Below are 21,179 nucleotides of genomic sequence, written 5' to 3'. Positions count from 1 at the left end.
AACAGACAGGGTAGGTGGGGGAAGATGAATTACAAATGTGGCAAGTGGCATTAAGCCATGTAGACAGGGAATGCTGTTGAAGGGATGATGTTATAATCACACTTCTTCAGCTTACATCTTTCCAAGCCTTTAAGACAGGGCTGTCCCGAAGCGGGTAATCTTAGTGTGGTCATTAACTGGAGCAGGGATCACAGCTCACTATAAGGCATTAACAGCTTTAGCTGCTTGTTATATGTTTTTACCACCTCATTGTTTTCAAGCCAGGATCCAGAGAAAAGTGTTGTTGAGAAAAAGATGTTGCTCACCTGTGGAATGCTGTGATGCTCCTCATCTCTGTTGGAAACTAATTCTTTTGATGAGTGTTGAGGAAGATACACTTTTTCTGTTTGCTCAGAAAGCAATAATCAGAGGGTCCCTCCAAAAAGAGTAGTAAAAAGAAAACCCCACAGGGAGAAGCAACAAAATGGCTTATCTTGGATTAACCAAACCTGTTTGCCAATAAAAGTTCTTCTTCCTCCCTGACATGAAATTTCTTTAATCATAGGTCAACTTTTTTCTACCCAAAGTTCTTTCTTTTCTGTGGTTTTCCTTTGTGGCCTGAAGGTGGGGAGAATGACTACTATTCCCATCAGAGAGCACCTCCATGCTCATGTCTACACTCTGCCCATGAAATCCTCTGAAGTCTCTGGGACGTGCCAATGGGGGTGGCATACTGAGTCTGACCCCCTCTGTCTCACAGCTTGTACACATGCCCCAACTGAGATTGCAGGGACACTCACCTGGTACAGATACAAAAATGCTCCACCTTATAGAGGATATTTGTATTTGGTGATAAAAAAGGGAACATGCTGCAGATTCCTTTAAGATAGATGCAGGCTTTCCTCATGCCGCCTGGAATAACTGACTGAAAAACAGATCTAAGACAAGGCACATACTGTAAGCTAGGGGGGGTTTGTCTCTTGATTTCTCATACCTTTCTAATCCTTCAGGTCCTTTAAGATAGAAAAAACATGATCACAGCTGAGTTCGACTGCAGCTTTCAAAGCACTAAAAGCAACAGAGTGAGCTAAGAAATGAAGCAAAGCAAGTCTGGCTGTCTGAAAATAAACTCCCCAGCACAATAAGCTTCTTTCCCTCTGCCCCAGCAACATAGGAATAGTTAAATAACTTGCTTATTCACACACTCCAAGAGGCTGTAGAGCTCCCAGGTGGCAGAGCAGGAGGTTCTCCCTTCTAAAAAATGGGCAGATACTCAGCACACCTGGAGAGTCCGTCTCTCTGCACAGCAGAGGAAGTCGTTCGCCCTTGCTGGTTTTGGGGTGTGCATCTTCCTTGGGAGATGTACCCAGGGAGTTGGAAGGATAAGCATCCCTCTGACTTTGCAGCAGCAGTAGGCTGGTGTTCGCTTGCAGTGGTTATTGCTGGTTGGGTGACTACATTGTTTGCTTCTGCCCTCAGAGTCAACAGTGAGGCTCAGGAGCGGGCAAAATGCCAGCATATTCCCAGGGAAGGTTACATCATTGCCAATTCACTGGTGCCAGACACTGTGCTGGAAACTTGAGGTCGCTTTTTACCATTAATTGTCCAGATGATTAATTCATGCAATGATATCATTTTCTTGGGTGGAGGTTAGGAGGTTATGTACTCTAGTAATGAGAGGTGCGATGGGATGTAAAATCGTGCTCCTTATTAATGTTAACACTAATTACAACAAACAACAAACTAGCCACTGCATCCTCTGTATCACCCTTCCTCCCCCAGAAAGGGTACAATTTTTTTCTTTTTTTTTTTGGAAGGGGGGATGGTGACGTCATGTGTGAGCAAGTGCTCTTATGGGATTTGAGTGCCCTTAACTTTCATAACTATTCTGTAATAAGGATTTTTGCTTTTGTTATTTTAAAATAATTGTTTTATTTATGTCACTTACATTGCACTTTCCAGCAAGAAAAAACATTTTCATCCCCCCTAAAAAAAAAAAATAAAAGAGGAAGTGAGTTCGTTTTTTATTGCACGGTGGCTGGTATGTTGTACTGTGGTGTTCTCCACTCGAAGGATGCTGTTCTGTCTATACAAGTAGGATCACTTCTCAGTCAATCTGGAAATTCTCCAGTGTCAGGTTTTTCAGTAGATACTCTAGGATATTTAATTCTTTTTTGACATTTTTAGGCTAAAAATCGCATTCCTACCTCTTTAATAGCTAAGCAAATAAGCCTAGGATTCCCAGATGAGCATAACAAAAAGCTGCCCTAGCCCAGATGCAATTAATAGCTGAAAAAGTTGCAGCAACTTGATCTGATAATCTATTGGTAGGTGCAACTGATAACTCCAAATGTCAAACAAACCACCCAGGGCATTTTCAGAGCTGTTGTAAGAGCATTTTCTGTCAAACAATGTCACTTCTTTACCCTCCCCCTCACTCACCCCAGGTTGTTCTTCTCCCCTCAGGCCTCTGTGGTTTTGGCTGGCTTGTGTCCCCAGAGCTGTACAAAGCCCTGGATCATAAGTTTTCAAACAGCCTGGTGAGATGAATTGGAAACCTTCCAGTTTTAGATGTGCCTTTTATTTATGGGATGAAATGGTTTCCTCTCTGTTTAAGCAGTGGGGAAGCCATGCCCTCTCTCCATTCTGGATAATTTTTCACTTCTTCTCATCCTTTGTGTTCTGCTGTGATATTCTCCTACCTCATCTAGAGATTTGAAAATGTCAAGGAGCTTTTTTGAATGCTGACAAATAGCAGAGATTTGATTAGCAATAGTAGCAGATCATTTACCAGTCCAGCACTGCAGACTCATATATATTTATAATACAGATATCAAGGAAAATTAAGTGATTATGTAGAACTAATGAGGTCTGTATTAATGGCTATTGTCTGTTTAATGAGGAATAATCCTACTGTGTCTGGGCAGATCAAATGCTGAAGCAAGGGTGCTGTATGACTTTGATGCCTTTAGCAGATTATACTAGCCACAGGAAAGGGTGCCTAGGGCATGTGCTTGTAATTTAGACCTTGCTCATAAAGGGGAAAAAAATAATGAGATGGCCTTGGAAAAGTAGGAGGAAGGGTCTGTGATGTGGCCTTTCAGTGGAAATGATCTTTTGTCCTGATGGCAGCCCTCCATTGCAAAGGGGTGAATTCTGCATTGCCACCAGAGTGACATGAAGGGCAGAAAAGGATTGTCTCCTTCCCAGGATAGCCTGTGATGGTCTGGCATGGCAGGCAGTGGGAGAAAAAAGTGGATTGGATGGGGTAGGGAAAGACCCCCTTTCTAGGCTTCTTGAAACTGGAAATATTGCCTTCAAAAAACTTCTGAGAGAGTAACTGCAGTAGTTTTTAAAGGCACATTAAATTTTGCTGTAAACTATCAGACTGGGCTATGAACAAGGCAGACAACTGCTGTGCTGTGCCATACTCCAGTCTGAAGAACACCAACAGTGTTATTTTCTTATGCATTGGAAAAAGATGTCAGAGTCCATGTTATAGGGAGGAAAATGGTAGGACTGGAGAGCCTGGTGAAGAGCTGCACAAAGTAAGATAGAGGGGTGTGCCTATTTTTTTGAAGAACAAAGTTTTGGTTTTGCCGAACTTTATGAGGTTTGGCCAATTCATTTCCTGCACTCAGCACGTGCCAGAGCCAGCACTTTTTCCCTGTATATTTCAACTGGGGACCATGGAAAAGCATTGACTTCCTTATTTCGTCTCATACGAAGGAGCAAATACACAAACATACCAACTTCTTTTAAAATATGGCAACCAGTGTCTTCAGCAAGGTCTTCATGGTTTAAAATGGTTATTTGTTGAGCTCCCTTGAATGCAAAATTGTGCTATCCCAAGACCTACATTTTAGTTTACAATTTCATTTTAATTGACAATGGCACAAACACAGAAGGATATAGTTTTTTAACTTGCTGGTTCTAGACCTTGGGAACCACAGAGCCATTCAAGAAAGGATACTGGTAAGTCACTTTTTAGTAAAAGTGATAGCTAAAGCCATTCACATTATTTGGAGTCAAATAAGCAGCTAACTGATTGCCTTCCAAGTGAATGGAGAAAGTCCCACTTGTATGCAACTCAGGACTTCTAGGCTTGGTGGAAAAAACCAGCCAGAAATGTTTACATCATATCTCTTATGAGGCCAATGCAAAATACTTTAAATCTAGAAGTACTGATAGGCTTTCATCACCACTAAATTAAGTTCATAAACACAAGCATATTAACACAGAGCTATTAGAAAAGCAAAATCAAAAAAGCAGCAGAAGATTCAGCTTTAAGATGATTCAGACCTTTAAAATTTGTTGTTTAAAATATAGTAACACTCCCTTTTTAGGTAAAAGGTGTTATTTTTCAATATAGTGTATCTTGGCCCTGTGTGATTGTCTTCTTTTGTATAGTACAATGAACGTATCCATTATGCTGTCATCTTTCTCCCCCACTTTTATCTGTACTTTGCTGAGTTTAGAGTAAGGCTGAGCAACGCTGTAGTGCATCACAGCCCAGGAACATGTCAAAGACCTTTTTGGCTGCAGAAACACTTTTTCTTGATTCTGCAGAACAAGCTGACAAACTCCAGAGGAAGCGATTAGAAAATACAGATCCTTCTCAGAGAAAGAAGTCAAGAAAACCAGGAGTTTTCTCACTCAACTTACCAGCACAGCACAGTTGTTTAGAGCCACTGCTCTAGAGCAGTGAAAAATAAAATGGAAATTCAACATAAAGAATGATCACATGCTTCCAAAGGTGATGGGACTGTGTGTTTCTGTCCCTGAGTCACCACACACACCTCTCATGTGCTGTGCCCGTCACAGTTAGTTAGTTGCCAGAGGCTGTGGACTCAACATGTGGGCAGGGAAACACCCTTGGCACGTGGCTGTTCTCTGAAGTGGGCTTGACAAAACCAAATAATGTGACAAGTTAGGAAGCATTTATTCCTTTTTTAGCCCCAAAGATTTTGTTTTGCTGCTTAAAGATGAGACTCAGTGCCTGTATTTCCCTTTCTAGTTGCTGAAGCATTGATTGCACTTTGGCAAGTCGAGTTGGATGAAACACTGCGCTCTCTCCAGCAGCTCAAGGCTGCTGTATTTAGCTTGATGCTTCTATCTAAAATAGGCCTGGCTGTATTTAGTTAATCTTTTGGGCAGGCTTTCTTACTCCAGCAGCCTTGTGAAGTTTCTTTTGACAGAAAAGAGAGGAGTAGGCGAGGTAGGGAGGGTGCTGCTTTATAATAAAGCTGAGAGAAGTTGACAGGAATTCATATTAGGTTACCTTGGTTTACTCTGGGCAACCTTAATAATTCAGCAGAGCCTTTCAGTCAGGGCTTCCCACGCTGTTCCCCACAGGGCCAGTTTAGTGTATGAGAGTTTCTTGAGGCCATTCAAGGCACCAGCTCCTAAGAAACACAAGGCATAGGAGAGGATGGTGCCTGTCAAGAGCTAGAGCTGACAATTCCTATTAATGTGCGGGAAGGCTTTTCCTGGGAAGATTCTTTGATGTCTCTGACTCTTGGTCACAGTTCATGGGCCTCTGGCTTTATTTGTCATGCCTCTGTGTTGAAAGTGCCACCTCTTTTGCTGAGCCCCAGGGTCAGACTGTACCCTCCTTAGGTGTGACCCATAGAAAGAGCAGGACAGTGCCTTTAGTCAGCCAGGGCAGACACAGACCTTGTGCAGTCTGACATCTCCTGCAAAAGTCATGCCAGCTGTCCAAGATCATCTGCCTCCCACTGAAGTCAGACAGAGAGAGGGATTATCTTCCTTTATTTCAGTAAGAATCCCTTTGAAGTTCATGAGAATTTTGACTGAGCTAGAAGGGAAGGAATTGACTACCTGCTTTCTGAGATAGTTGCCAGTTAGAGAAGTAGCATTGCGAGTTTTTATGATCTGTTCTGCTAACTTGCAAGCAATATTGCAGTTTGGTAAATGTTCCATTAAAAATAATGCAACAATCAGAGGAGGATATAAGACGTGTTTCAGCATTGCTGAGGCATTTCATCTTTTGGACAGAAAAGTTCTGTGGCTATCTTCAGTTGACTGGAATAAATAATAACAGCAACATGCTGTGAACCTGTGGCAGTTGAACCTCATAACGCTCCTTCAACCCGACTGTTAGAAGTAGTCAGCCAGCAATATATCAGTGCAGCATCTCTCCACTGTAAGACTACAGCTCAACAGGTGTAAGACAGGCTCTGGAACTGCCATCTTTGAAAATTTGTTTGAAAAAGAAAGCCTGCGAATGAATGGGATATTTGAAACAAAATTTACAAGAAATTTTGGAATACTTATTGTGCTGTTTTGGAGAAAAAAAATCAAAGTTGCCAGATTTCTTTGAAATGAACAGTCTGGTCTTCAATCTACTCTTACAGGCATAAAAATGCTTACTTCAGCTCCATATGTCTTCCTGCACTGTAATTCCTCCCATTCCTCCCATATAGCTATGGCTGAAAAGATCTTGGTTCTTCTGTTAAGAAGAACCTACGCCTTCAGCTCCTCCTCTGTTAGTCTGCCCTTGTCTCCATCTGTTTGTTGGATGGTTGGGATCTGCTGAAGAGCCTGAGGTAGTTCTGAGGTAGTTGTCCTCTGGCTTCAAAACACAAAGAACACCAACAGAGTTTAATTCTTAGTGAGGCATCTACAACTGCAACTTTCTCCAGAGCCTCCCACACCTTGGACAAATAGAAGCAATAGCTGGTTACCTTCACACAATGCTGCAAGACCAGCATATTTTCCAACAGCAGAATAGGTGGTGAGGAATGAATAGAGTCTTTAGTTGTCTAATCTCCTAAACGCATGTTTTTATGCCTAGTGATAGAGCATCAAAGTTTATGGGCAGGTAAGAAAAACTGATTTTTTTAAGACAGCATAGCACATACCTGTTTCATGGTATAGTCAGGACTAGCAGCTGATGAGGGAGGTGAAATAATAATAGAATCATAGAATGGATTGAGTTGGAAGGGACTTTAAAGATTATATATTTCCATCCCTACTTCCCAACCCTGCCATAGGAAGGGACATCTTCCACTAGGTCAGATTGCTCAGGTCCCTATCCAATAATCATCAGCAATAAATCTTTGTGAGCCTCTAAAGAGCATTTCTGAAGCTCAAAATACAACCAGGGATCCATTTATACTAACAACAGGTTCTGCATTTCCTCTTGGCAAAACTCACTTGCCTTTGCTAACACAGAGCAGTTGTTGTACTTACTAGCTGGGAATACTCAGTTTCTAACTAGGTTTTCCAGCAGTTTCTCTTGCCAAAAGGTTCCTGCTGCTCCTTCATTAGTATTAAGGCACATCAAACAGGTGCTATGATTGCATGGAGATGCCAGCAAGACCAACATTTTGATCAGCAACCTCACTGCTGCTTGCTAGCAAAGAAAGCTTAGTGGGCCAAGGCTGGCAGAAACACTAGAGGATGAGCTCTGCCATGAGGGTCAGTGATGAACAGGCAGAGAGAGGGCAGGGCCAAGGCTGACAAACCAGATGCCATCCCTTGCATCACTTGGCAATGTTTCTTGTTCAACTTTCAGGGCAGCACAAACTGAAAAATCAGCTCAGGTAGGGACTGCTGCCAGACACTGACTAGCTCTGCAGATGATGCACTGTCAGCAGCTGCTGCTCAAGATCTAGCTGCCCAGGAGAGAGCTTCTGGTTTACAGATGAACATCTGAGCTCTCCTGGGATGTTTAAGCAAGTGTCTTTGGATCTGGGTATCGGATGCTCATGCAGTCCTTGCTGAAGTTGGGAGGAATCACTGTTTTCTTCACTCAGGCATTTGGGGAGCTGCTGCTTTGCTCTTGCTGCAGTGGCTATGGCTTAGATCCAGACTGGTTTGGATCAGCTGGTGAGTATTTACAAATTAGCCTTGGAGTTGTTTTTTCCAGCAGAAATGATAAACTCATGACAGGAGGAGTTGGAAGAAACTGCAGAAGCTGCACTAGTGGGAGGCCAAGCTCAATGATCCCAGTCTTCAAATCCATTTGATTTTTTAGAAGTGCTCTGCAGTGCTTCAGTAGTAATTGAAGAGATCCAAAGCAATTATCCTCTTTCAGAAATGAGATACTAATGATGGAGAGCTGAAGCAAGACAAGAGCAAGTGATTAAGCTGATAATAGTGAAGGACTTCTATATATTTGTTATCATGCTGTGTACAATATTCATGCTCACAAACCGATCCTCTCTTGCCCTGGTTTTACGTTTGGATTCCCATATGAAGTGATTTAACTAGGGTTGTTCCTGTACCTCTTAGGAAAATACATGTGGATGTGCAGGGCCTATCACCAAAATGTGAATGTGATTCAATACTTTGATGAAGTTCAGTGATGATACCAGATATTCTCAACCCATCACTGCGTCATGTTTGGTTACTGCTTTTGAATTGAAGTAGATAGGAAAGGGGACAGAGGTTGTTGTGTCTAATGTGGTTTATTTATAAAAGACCATTCATACACTACTTTCTTACATAATTAACACCTTCTGGATATAAACAACAGTTTCTTCAGTGATCAGCTCTGAAACAGGAGTCCAGTGACATTAGCAGTACTCAACTGAGCTGAGAACTCTCTGTATTCTTCCATATTAAAAAGTAATATGGTTCTCAGGTAGACAATTTAAAATTTTTGTGGTTGCTGTACTTACTTTGTATATTATTGAACATCTCTACAATCTGCATTTATATCACTGCACATCTCAGTCTCTCTCGGACTTGACCCAATTTACCCTTTTCATGCTTTATTTATGTAGTTAGTGACTTGTTCAAAGTAAAAAGTCCATAAGAAAAAAAACATAGAGAAAGGAACCACTCTTTCTATCCACAAAACCCCTAAGATCGATTTTGTTTTGTGTACAGTCTTGAAATAAAGAAGAATGTTCTGTGTGTTTTAGTGAACTGACTGCTGTACTGCAACATGCAGGAACATCAGCTCTGCCCTTCAGCTCCAGCCTGTGGAAAAGATATGCAAGTGTAAGCACAGGCAGAATTTGGCTCATCGTTTTAACAGGGGGAGGCCAGGGGGAGTGTATAGCTTTCTGCAAAGCTGCAGGGAATAAACACACTCCCTCAGCCAGCTGTAGTTAACACCTTGTCATCCATGCCAGTCTCTGAAATATTGAAGCTAAGAATTGTGCTCTGGGGTTTGTTCTTTGGTTTGATTTGGTTTGTTTTCTTAACCAGTTCTGTGCCTGCATAGTGATGACAAAGCAATGCAGTTGTTATCAGGTGGCCAGAAAGTTTTAAATCTTCTGGCCTTTATGATGGTGGGAGAACAGGGAATAAGACTGGGCAAGATGTGAAAATAAACGTAGCAAAGCAAAGCAGCACTCTAGCTGTTACTCAGAGCTCTAAGGAGTCTGTTTTGGATTGTTCAGCTACTGTTGCAGTCTACTCTTTTTTTTTTCTGTGAATACATATCCACAGTAAAAGTGGCCTTTTTCAGTAAGCTTCAGTCATGTGGGACAGCACCACATAGCTCTGAAAAATGCAGATGTCCCAGAGTGGAATAGAAATACTTCCCAATGCTGCTTTTATCATTAGGTGTATCGTCATACAATTATACATAAATAGCTACAATCTACCTCTCCTGCTAGTCAGGACAAAGCAGAAAGGGATGCCCCAGTGTGGCTCTCAGACAACTTCAGTGTGTGGTTTGTAGGATGTTCCTGTTTCTGTTCTGCCTGCTGCAATGCTCGCACTCTTTGTAACAGGTTAGTCACACCATATTTGTGTGGGTATCCTGAAGGAGCTCACGTCAATGTGTGTGGCTTGAGTTCCTCCCACAGTGTCCTGCTTGGGCTGTCCAGCTGCAGAGCTGCTACATGCTCTCTCTTCCCCTCTTCCCCTTCCTTCTCTTCTTTCCTTGTGAAAGAAGTTCAGAAAGCATAGGAGAAGGAGAACCCACAAGAGCTGTGCAGATTCGTCCTTTATGTTCCCTGTTACAAAACAGTTCTAACCAACACATTCTTTTCCTTCAAGAAACCTTATTTCCCTCCCAATCATGGTGGCTACATATTTGCCAGCCCTTAAAAGATTCGGTGGTTGGGTTCTTAAATAAGGCTGACCAATTTTGTAACCCTTAAAAGCTTTGTAATTCAGCTATTGATCAGCAGGGGAACCAGAGCTCTTGAAGCTGCTCATGCTGGGCAGCATGGAGGTGTGTGAGCAGAGCCTTGCAATTTCCCTGCACTCTGCAAAAGAAAGCTTGTCTTCTTAAGGGAGGAAACCAAGGCACTGACACTGAGTGACCATCCCCCAAGCTGACAACAGAAGACTTTGTTAAAATCATACTGGGCTTTATTTCCATCCCTGGGCCCAGCCCATTAGCCTGATCTCTCAGGACTTTGTCTGGGTCCAGAACCTAATCTGGTTCCCACATTCATATTTTCTGGTACTTTTTACCTAAACAAAGTTTCTGGTGTCTAAAGCCAGTTATGGAGAGCTTGTACACCATCCAGCTTCAGTACAAAGAATGGATAGGCAAACAGGCAGAAAATTATGCAAGAGGGAGACCAGAAGTGGGTGCAAATGGCAGCAAAACTTAGATGGAATATACTAGCACTACAGATGGTTTAGAAGACTTCAGATGTTTGAAGGAAAACTTTCTAGCCCCCAGAAGCATAAAAAATCTGGGAAAGAAATGGAATTTTTGTGACATCTTAAAATGAATTAAAGCATTGAAGCATTGCAGGAATTATGAAGTCGTGTTTGAAGATTTGTTATTTGGAATTATGCAATCGATTTTTTTCTTATAAACATATCAAAAGTCATACAATTTGTATTCCAAACAGAAAATCCTTCTTATAGTCATCAGTTAATTGATAATTATCTATTTTATGTACATTATAATCTCTTAGTGAATTGTTTCTTCCCTTTCACAGCCCATAGCACTTTTTTTCATGCAACATGTCTAGTTCACTCTGTAGTAATGAAGTATTTTGTTTGCCTGCATTTTGAATAACCAGCCTATTGTGGCAGAACTGAAATACAGTAGAAAGAAAATGGCATAGCAATGAAGAAAAGTATGTGATCATAATCAAGACAGGAGCTCCATTAGCACTGGGCAAGCTGCTGTAGTTTCCTCTGAGACCCTGTGAGTTGTCAGTCCCTCAGGCATCTCTTATCTGGATGAGCCCTAATGCATATTGGCAGGCCCTACATATTAAATACACCCAGCTTCTTGATTTTATTCAGATCAGCACTCTTCAAAGCAGTATATCTCTCAGCTGAAGGAAATCCCTGGTCTATTAATGGCCTGTCTGGTGCCAGTTTCACTCTTATCACCATGAAATCAGGACTTGTACAGTTGCTGCAGGAAACTTGGAGTATGTCTTATAACACACAACTTGAACTGCATCAACTCCAAGCTTGGGAAGGAAAGAGACGGGGGTTTTAGAGCCTTCGTTCTTACAATTTCATCTACTTAATATGCAAAGCATTTATCTCTACAAATTCTCAGGTTTGTACTGCTGTCTCCTGCTTTTCTCTACTATAATGGTGAGGAGTAAGTGTACGTGTGTAAGTATTAGCCTTAATGGAAGCATTAGTGTCACTATTGCTTGCGGTGGGAATGACCACAATACTCTTGGGAAATAAGAGATGGAGACAGTATGCCAAGTCAACTGACTTTCAGATGGAGATGGCTCTATAGTATTCAAGGATTAGCACAGGATTTCTTTCCTCATACTGCCTGCTCCATTTGAGCTGGATCTGGCTTTGCTGATAAGCAAGCATTGATACTGAACAGAGACGGGCTACAAAAGGCCTCCATAAGCACTTTGACAAGGGGATATTACCACTGAGAGAATACCACAGCTATTAGGTGTCAACAGGATTTCCAAAGCGAGAATAAAATGAGGAAATAATATATTGTTTCCAAGAAGTAGTACATAAAAATTTGTTCGGGGGGATATTAAAGCCAGATAGTATTATCATAATATTCAGATTTATTTTTCACTAGAAAACTTTTCACTATTTTTCATGGCTTTAATCATTGTCCTTCGCAATCTACTTGAAAGGTTGATCATCTTGCAGTGATATTTTGTCATTTTAGATTTTTTTTTACCCCATCTTCTTTTCCTCACTTGTCATGACAAAATAATAGGCAGCAGAGGAAACAGACTGACTCATTTTCTGTGCAGGGTGTAGCTCCTGGGAAATGGTTCCATTTGCACTCAATTTGGTATGTGCACGCCCATTATCTTCAGGAGATAAAGCAAACCCCCTATCATGAAACTGCTATATAGAAAGCACTGATAGCTTTGCAAACTGAAAATACAAATAAGATTTGTGAAGCCTAGACTTCTGGTTAAATAGCCACCCAAGCAAGACGAGAGGATTTTTTTTATAGGTCTACAGGAATGCGGCAATAAGACAATGGAATCGTTGCACCTTTATATGAATCAGGGGCTTAATGAAGCATGTTGAACATTGTGAAGTGATTTGCTTCTGACAAAGAAACATCCTGCCATCTCTGATGATCTCTCTAAATAGAGAAATTGAAAGCACAAGATACTGACTTCTTGTAAAAATCCTTAAAGAACACAGTTCCAAAGGAAATCACTGCTGCTGTGAAAGGTAATAAAGAATTTAGGAAGTAAATGGAATTCTGAAAGAGCACATGTTTAGAAAAACTAAAAGAGAGTAGGTTTAGATTAGATATTAGGAAAAAATTCTTTACTATGTGGTTAATGACACACTGAAACAGGCTGCTCAGAGAAGCTGGGATGTCCTCAGAAGAGGTGGGATGTCCCATCCCTGAATGTGTTCAAGGCCAGACTAGGTGGAGCTCTGAGCAACCTGGTCTAGTAAAAGGTGTCCCTGTGCACAGGGAAGTTGGAACTAGATGATCTTCAAGGTCCTCTCCAACCCAGGCAATTCTGTGATTCTATGATTCTGGCAAGAAACTGTCTAACACACAGCAGGAGACTCAGGCCCTGGATAGCATCATTGTCTGATGGCATGCTGTTTCTGCTCCCCTGCCCTGGCACCTCCTCTATCTGCAGGGTCCTGACTTCTGGTAACCGGCTCAAAAGATACAGTATGACTCTGCTGGTGTCAGTCACAGTAGATACGCAACTTTCAGAAGTGTACGTGGCACTGGGATGCATAAACCCCTCTGATTTTAGGCGCAATTTGCATGTAGTTTTACATGCTCTGGAAAATTTAAACCAGTGTCTACACTAGAGCTGTATTGCATTGCTGATGCTTGGGAAAGCTCCCAGCAAACTGAATACCAGCATAGAAACTCTGTTTTCCTCTGTTCTTTTGGATGATTTACAGTCTTTCCGACTCTTATGCTTTTTGTATATGATTGAGGTTTAAAAAATGTGGAGTATTTGGTGGGATATCCTTTTCCTTTTCTATTTTCTAACCCATGTTGTTGTAATTTCCCAATTTATGGAATTTCAGCTGATGCTGAAAAATACCATGTGAGCCTCTTGAGTCCAGAACTCTGGCAAATGAGGTAAATATCTTGTTTTATTCTACTTTCAGTTCTTCCCAAGAAATGCCAGGCTATGGCAAGCTTGGAAATGCTGAAGCCATTCAAGGTGAAACACTGAAATCTTCACAATAATAAATAATTTCTTCCTTTCCCCTTTTTTAAAATATACTAGAAATGTGGAAAATACACTTTATAAAAATAAACTGCAAGAGGAAAGCCATTCAGCTGGATTTAGAGCTCCCTAATACTGCTGTCCCTCCACAGAAGTTGACTCCCATATTGTGTCAGTATGCCTGAAGGCAGAAAAGGACCCATGGGAATGTCTTAAAACTTGAAGGTATGCTGAAGACTATCCACAAAATGTATGTGAGAGGTATCAGTCAATGGTTGTTGCCAGATGAGGAGCATCCCCTCACCTTACTATCCACCAAGGGGCAGAAATAAGTGTGAAGTCCCTTATGGTGAGGTGGGAGGATAATCTTCCCATGTTGGTTTTCCATCTTGCCACTGCCAGCATTGCTCTGTTGAGGCTGTCAAGAGCAGTAATCAGACACCAGCTGGCATGGTCGTGTCAGTTCATTACCTAACAGCATAAGATAACAAGCTCAGGGGAAATCTAAGCGTGGAAAACAGCTATCAGCTATGAGCCAGTTGATTTTGGTTCCCTCTGGATGCTACTGCACATCAGAAAGTAACCCGACAAGAGGTTTAAGTGAACATTTTGTTCTTGTTTTCCAACACATGTCAACAGGTTTTCTGAGATAACTTGTATCTCCAAGGACTATATCCTTGAGAGAAAGCAGGTAGGTGCCTGGCTGCTGTCAATGTGCTAAGTGAGTAGATTGCATATCCTCCCTTGCTCTTCCAAAAATATCAGCCAGGAAGTTTAACTGAGTGGAAGTGGCTGATGGTGCCAGCCTCTTTGCTGTTGTTTTCAAGGTCAACTCTAATTGAACTTACTCTTGCTTCATTTGGTTGCTGACATTGTTTCCTTTTGATTCCTGGCGGTGCTCACATTTTTAGGATTTCTGTGTTCCTGCACTGTCTCCTGGTTAAGCTGATTCCTGCTTAATTCCTCCCTTTCTGCTTATGCCTTCTCCTCCTCTCCTCCTCTCACTCTCTTTCTTGCCTGCTCCCTTTCCTTAGGACTCACTCATTGTGCTATGCCTCGCTTATTATTTCCCAATTCGGAAGTATAGCCCAGATCCGCATCCTGCAGCTTCACAGCCCAGATGCCCTGTGTTCCCAGCTAGCTTTCAGGAGCATCTGTTTCACACAGCAGCAGATTACTCCTGCATGGTGAGAAGCAGCTGCTTGTATTGCAACTAGAGGAACTCCCCAAGAACTGTTGCTTTGCCTGGAATCAGGCCATGGGCTGTATTCTAGCTGTGCAGGGGGCTACCTTCCTGGGGGTAAGTTTGTGCCTGGCACAACCATTACGTAGGTGATGTACCTCCCTGTGATGCATAGGAAGACACTGGTGTACACAAGCAAGGTACAACTTGATGGTGTAGAGCCAGCACCTCTCCTACCTGAGGCTCTGGAGTGATAAAATACAACTTAGCAGATCTGCCTTATTTCTGATGGAGATGCAGGCTCCTGGCTTTGTTGAAGTTACAGCCCCACTCTCTTGCTGGGATAGGTTCTCTATGTGCACTGGGTGGATGCAGTGCTGCATGAGAGTTGCACAGAGCCAGATTTGGCCTGACGTGCTGAGCCTTCAGGAAGTCCAAAGGGAGTTTCAAGCAGTAGGAAAACTAGGTCCTAACCCACTCAGCCTGTGCCTGTATGAAAATGCCTACTGTTGAAAGTTAAATAACAGCAAGTGTGCAGGATGCAGAAGCAGGCCATGAGGTTTTCCAGTAATCAGAGCAGTGTAAACTGCTGGCAGGTTACACTGCTCTCATTGCAGAAAAGATCTTCTCTGTGGCAGTACTAATAGCAATTGACAAATCAATACAGCAAAGCCACCAATAACCTCATTTAAAAAAAATAAAATCTCTTTTAATTACATTACTCAGATCATTAGAAAAATGTTTGTAATGAGAGGAGGACAGCCTGTACCATCACTCTAAGATACCTAAAGTTGAAGATCCTGACAGGACCCCCAGAGTGGAGCCAGGCGTTACTCTCTGCTGCAGCACTGTCATGCTGTTTGAATTTAGCCTCTGCATACTTTGCACTTAGTCTGGCCTTTCCCTCTGCCGGCTGGCACTGTCTCCACTAGCTGCTAAGACTGGGCTGCATGCTGTTGGCTTGGGAAGGAAGGAGAGAAAACCTAAGCAACTGATGTCATGAGGAAATCTCTCTCTGGCAATGTCCCATATTCTCTAGACAAGAGAATTTTGCCAGCTCCCAGTGTCTCTTGGGCAACATCTTCTGCTACTAAATCCCTGTTGGAAAAAAAAAAGATGGGTCACTGTAAATATTGCTGTTTGAAAGGGTCCAAGAAGAGAGTGATCGTAGACTTGCAATAAGTATGATATATTGTTTAGTGTGAGCACTGGTCACAATTTGGGAAGCCTGGTTGCAGAGGAAACCCCTGTGTCTTCCAGGCACATCACAGAGTACTCTGACCCTACCCAGCCTTGGTACACCCTATGCCACATGCCTCTGTGCCCTTCTTCCCTCAGTGCAGGGCAGAGTAGAGATATTTGCCCTTAGCTTTACTGGCTGATGCTTTGCAAGATGCCCCTGTTCATTTGGATAGTCCAAGTCTCACAGAGGAGAAAGCAGCCATGCAAGCACTTGGCAGTGTGGGATATGCACCTTCAGAAGCATTCAAGTCCTGATGGACCCTGTCCCTAGGCTTGTGAAAAGAGCCTGGTCCAGCCTGTATGGCTGGGGCTAGGTTCCCTCCCGTGGCTGAGAGCTGCCACAGCAGGAACCAGCAGCTCTGCGATGAAGTGCAAAGCGTGTAAGGGGCAGGCATCTTGTGTAAAGATGCTTCTCCCAAGACCAGTATCGAACTTATATCCCATGTCTGGCCAGTTAACACCAAGGTCCTAGGAGAGAGCATACGTAATTGCTGTATATAGTAATGGGATACTCATTTGGATCCCTTCTGACAGTAGACAGATCTCTGGGATGTTCCTCTTAACCCAGACTGGACCTACTCTAAGTGGACTGTCATTCAAGTGAAGGGATTTTGCTTATTTGTGTCAAGCAAGGTAGAACACACAGTTTCCTGAGCAGAGAACAGCGCAGCACATTTTTACCCAGTCTGTAGTGTATAAATCCCCCAAAACCCCTGTAGGCTCTACCACTAGGATCATCCTGGACAGGAAACAGCAGACGACTCTGTGCTGGCACTTGCAGTTACTGTGGTAGGACAGGAGTAGGCCAAGTGCTGTGTGGGTGTATATATGAGGTGAGCAGCTAGCTCATAACTCATGGATACTATCTGTTACCTTCTTTTTGGAACGAGTGCTGCAAAAACAAGTCAGTGCTACCAAAGTGCTCACTGGTGTGTGTGTGTTCGCTGATGTTGTGCAGTCACCGGGCGTGCCAGGACCAGGCAGGAAGTCAGCACAATGCCTCAAGATATGTTATCGACTGTAAATGTGGCAGGAAGTCATTAAAGATTTCCTGAGCTATGCCCTGGGAAAAGACTAAGTCCAGGCTCCAGCAAAGTCAGAGGACTTGCACTGCCAGGGTTGAGAAATCAAAAGAAAAATTACCCTAATAAGCCAATGTCAGCAGCTTCAGCAGGGAGCCCTCTGCTCCAGATGAATCCTATGCCCATGGGGTTGGAGTGGTGATGGATGACGAGATTTGGGGCACATGTGCCAAGGGGCTCTTTGCAGCTTGATTATTTGCATGTAGGCTCGTCTGAGCTTCCCTAAAGGTTTGGGGGCTATGAGGGGGACGGACATAGGCAGGTCCGAATCCTCCATCTATAAAGCTTTGTGAATCCCTATACGTGACAATAAATGAGAGCTTATTATAAGACAGCTATTTGGTTGCTCCATGAGCTCTTACCCACAGCTCCAGGATGGAGATTCACAGACATTGAGCTCTCTTGGGCCAGCTGGGAAAAGACAGTTTTCTGCCATGAGAAGGCAAAGAGAGTTTGGGACAAGAGCATGAACAGTAAGGGAGACCAAACTGCGTGAAGGCAAGGAGCTACAGTATTTGTAGGAGGTCATTCAAAAAGACTTGACGAAGTTAGGGAATGATTTAAACAATGATACGAAGAGTGCATGTGACTCATTTCACTTAATGTATGGGAGAACTCTTTTATTTTCATTACTGCAGATATGTATGTCTTGAAAAACATATCTTTTTTACCAGCAATAATTTTCTTTTGTTTTTCCCCTAAATCTCACCAAACAAGACTCAAATGCTGTCTCAGCAGATAAAAATTTCTTGGGAAATTACTGTGGAAATCTGTTTTCTGGGATGTGCCTAAAGGTGAAAAATTCTTTAAACTATGAGATTATTTAACTGCTGAAATACTTAATATTTGGAGTAAAAACAAAGACATCATATTGTGGTCAAGGGAGAAGAGTCAAATACTTACATTTCACAATGTTCATTTTCTCACTTGAAGTGATGAGTGGAATGAGAGCTCTTTCTTCCTAAAAAAAGACAAGAGAGTGAAAAGAATATGTGAAGATTAGACAGCCAAACTTCTAGTTTTGAGTACCTGCAAAAATCCTACAAGTGAACTTGCAAAATCAGATAGCCTGCTAGTATCTAGCAACCAACCACCAGCACGCACCTCGCTCAGAGTCAAATTTTAAGTGCAGAGAGCAGAAGGGACCGAAATGAGTAGTTTGAAGCTGCCACTGCACTTGATCAAAAGGTGTATAGGGATTTTTCTACTATTTATTGTTTACACGCTATTTGAATTTAGGATTCCTTAAGTTCAGAGCCCTGCTTACAAACCTGTCAAGGATAATACAACTTCATTCATTTGCATCATTTGCTGGTTATTCTATAACAAGCATGTGTTATTTTTAACACACAAAATACCAGAAATTGTCTCTCTTTTTAAAATTAACGTTTATGATCAGAATAATTTTTTCTCTCTCCACACTGAATAGCTATAGAATTGTTAGCCCCTAAGGTAGTGCAAGCTGGTAGTACTGACCAGAAAATGTTGGGGGATGAGAGTTGTGAAACATATTTTGTCCTACCTGTTTGACTGTACCAGTGTAGCATACTGCATAGCAACCAGTAGTCCTTTCTTCTCTTGTTGATTAAGGTACCCATCTAAGCCAACAGGGTTTTTCTTATCTCAGTCTCACAGTATGTATCTCACATATATGTCTTTGATTCTCTTCCCATAGGAGAGAAAGAAAATACAGCTGAAAAAATAAGATATATTTCTCCATCAAGATTTCAACGGAGAAAGCCTGTCTACCTGGACTGTAAGGAGGTACCCACACAGACACAGAGACATCCCCCAGGACTGGTGACACCATTGTTCAGCCTTGCTCTTGCTGAGAAAGTTTCCATACAACGCTGCAACAATGAATTTCCTCCGGCGGCGTCTCTCAGACAGTAGTTTTGTGGCAAATTTGCCCAATGGCTACATGATGGACTTGCAGCGCCCTGACAGCTCCACGAGCTCTCCAGTTTCTCCTGCCACGGAGAGAAAGCATCCACAGCCACCTCAACCCTCGCACTCTTCCTCCACTGGCACCAGCATCTTCAGCTCCATCTCCAGTGCCATGAAGCAAACCACACAAGCAGCTGCAGGACTGATTGATCACTCAGTCAGCCCCACACCACCTGTGGCCCAGAAACCCAAGATCCTCCTGGTGATTGATGATGCACACACTGACTGGTAAGGCATCAGCAGTCCTCCTACTGAATTCAGTTTCCTAATGTTTGGGGAATAGAGGGATCTGGGAATCACAGATAATCTGCAGTGGGATACACAGATGCCTTCACATCTAGGTCAACAGGTCTGGCCCCAGGTTGGTTCCTGTCAGATGACTTGCATAAATGGCAGAGTAGGCTTTTTTCCTATCTTTCTTGAAAGAAATGTTCATTTGGTATTCACTGGTCAGCTTCCTCATAGCCTCAATATATGAGTGCACATAGGGCATTCTCTACCCAGCAGGCTTAGCCAAGCTGTCACATCTAGCAATGGTCCTAAGAGGTCACAGCTGAAGGTGTGTTAGTGTTGTGGTTCAGGACCTTAACCCACTATTTGTGCTGGCTCTGAACACTAAAAGGGACCCAATCTCTCCAGCTCTCAATCTCTCTTGAGCTTTCCTCTGTCTGAAAATTTCTACATAAATTATGAAAAGATAAGCAAGCTTACTGCTGCCTGGTCAAGATTCCTTCACCCACTAAGCATAGCAATAACTATTGGCAAAAGACTCCCAGGCTCAGCTAGGCCTCAAATATGTCTTGTTTATGCAGGTCTCTTTTCAAACAAAAGCATAGAAGTTTGTTTCCTATGATATTGGCTAGCAAAGGACCATATCCAAAGGGTAGGACAACTGAAGTCTTCTGAAATCTTAGAGAAATTACTCACTGATTGCTTTTGTTTCATCTGCCAGCTTGTCACAACACAGAAAAAAGGTAAGAGTAGCACAGGTAAGGAGGCAACATTGAGGACTTCAAAACGAAAGAAGCTGGGTTACAAGGTCTTGGCCAAGGGAGGTTTATTTTATTGTTCTTTTCGTCCCATGCCACTCTTCAGTACAGTTTTCACCTTTGGTCTTCTCTGCTTAACAGGAAGAGTGGGGACAAGGTGACACGTGCCTCCCTGGGTATATCTTCACAAGTCAAGAGCTTTGCTCTTACTGAAAAAGGGACCATGACTAAGTTCAACTAGGTCAGCTGTCTTCAGCCAACTTGAAGTAAGAGAGGGAAAACAGTGGGATTTTTCTCAAAGGAAGAACAACTTTTTAACTGAGTGGGAAAATCCCTGATAAGGTGATTGTCATATCATATGTTCCACTGACCTTGTGTCTTTTGTCACAGTAACAGCCCCTTAACACCAGATAGTTCAGTCGCCAGCACCAATCTGGCTCAACCAGATCTGATCTCTCTTTCCTGGGTGCACCCACAAGTCTCACTAACCTCAGCCTCTGTGAAGTGTTTTTGCAGTTCCTTGAGGACGCTGCCAGGTGGCAGTCCCTTAACATAGCATCCTCCATCTGGGAATGGGAGTGCCTTTGATGCACAACTCTAGCATCTGGGGCTTAGCTGGCACTGTGTAGTCCAAACACTGTAATCAGAAAGGAAAGCCCAAGCTCAAAGACCAATCTAGGTTTAACTTGAGATTAATGGTGCTGAAGGTAGTCAGGGGAAAGGACAAGGAGGGGTTGGACTCTGCTGCAGTGTTTTCATGTTTTAAAATACACACTATATTCAAATCTCTGCCTTTATATCTCCCAGCTGCTGTTCTGTCATACAGACTTTGTGGTCTGTGAGCTGAGCTTGCCAAGGAAACAGCAGCTGGGATATATAAAGAGAACCTATGGCTACCCACACTGTCTTCACTCCTCCCCTCATGTAAGTACCCCACATATCCTGCTGTTTTGGCTGTCCCTCTGCTGTCTATAACTTAGCAGTTTCTAGACATGATGGGATACCCCTTTCATTTATCTCTGCTCTGTGCCCATATCTACAAGTTTGCAGGTGTCAAATCTGCTTGCCGAGGCTCCCTGCCTTTACTCTCTTTACTAAGCCTGTGAGGGCACTGCATAAAATTAGTGTATGAATTCATTACTATACCCTGATATTTGTATGACGTGAAAACCAAGGAAAGAACATTGCTAACCCTTGC

General features: G+C 42.7%; 1 protein-coding gene across 2 annotated transcripts in view; it reads left to right on the top strand.

Annotated features, from left to right (window-relative positions):
- The window catches only part of SYN3 (synapsin III), a 203,526-nt gene that overhangs the window by 6,826 nt on the left and 175,521 nt on the right, over positions 1 to 21,179 (top strand). For both annotated transcript variants that reach the window (XM_027657222.1, XM_027657231.1), the window contains exon 3: positions 18,721 to 19,220. In XM_027657222.1, the coding sequence (XP_027513023.1) occupies positions 18,904 to 19,220 (317 nt within the window). In that variant the 5' untranslated portion in view covers positions 18,721 to 18,903. The remainder of the gene's footprint in view (positions 1 to 18,720; positions 19,221 to 21,179) is intronic.

Source organism: Corapipo altera, unplaced genomic scaffold (assembly GCF_003945725.1).
Source record: "Corapipo altera isolate COAL_440 unplaced genomic scaffold, ASM394572v1 1, whole genome shotgun sequence".
NCBI classification, from domain to species: domain Eukaryota; kingdom Metazoa; phylum Chordata; class Aves; order Passeriformes; family Pipridae; genus Corapipo; species Corapipo altera.
The sequence above is the reverse complement of the archived record's forward strand: the minus strand, read 5'-3'. Positions and strand labels throughout refer to the sequence as shown.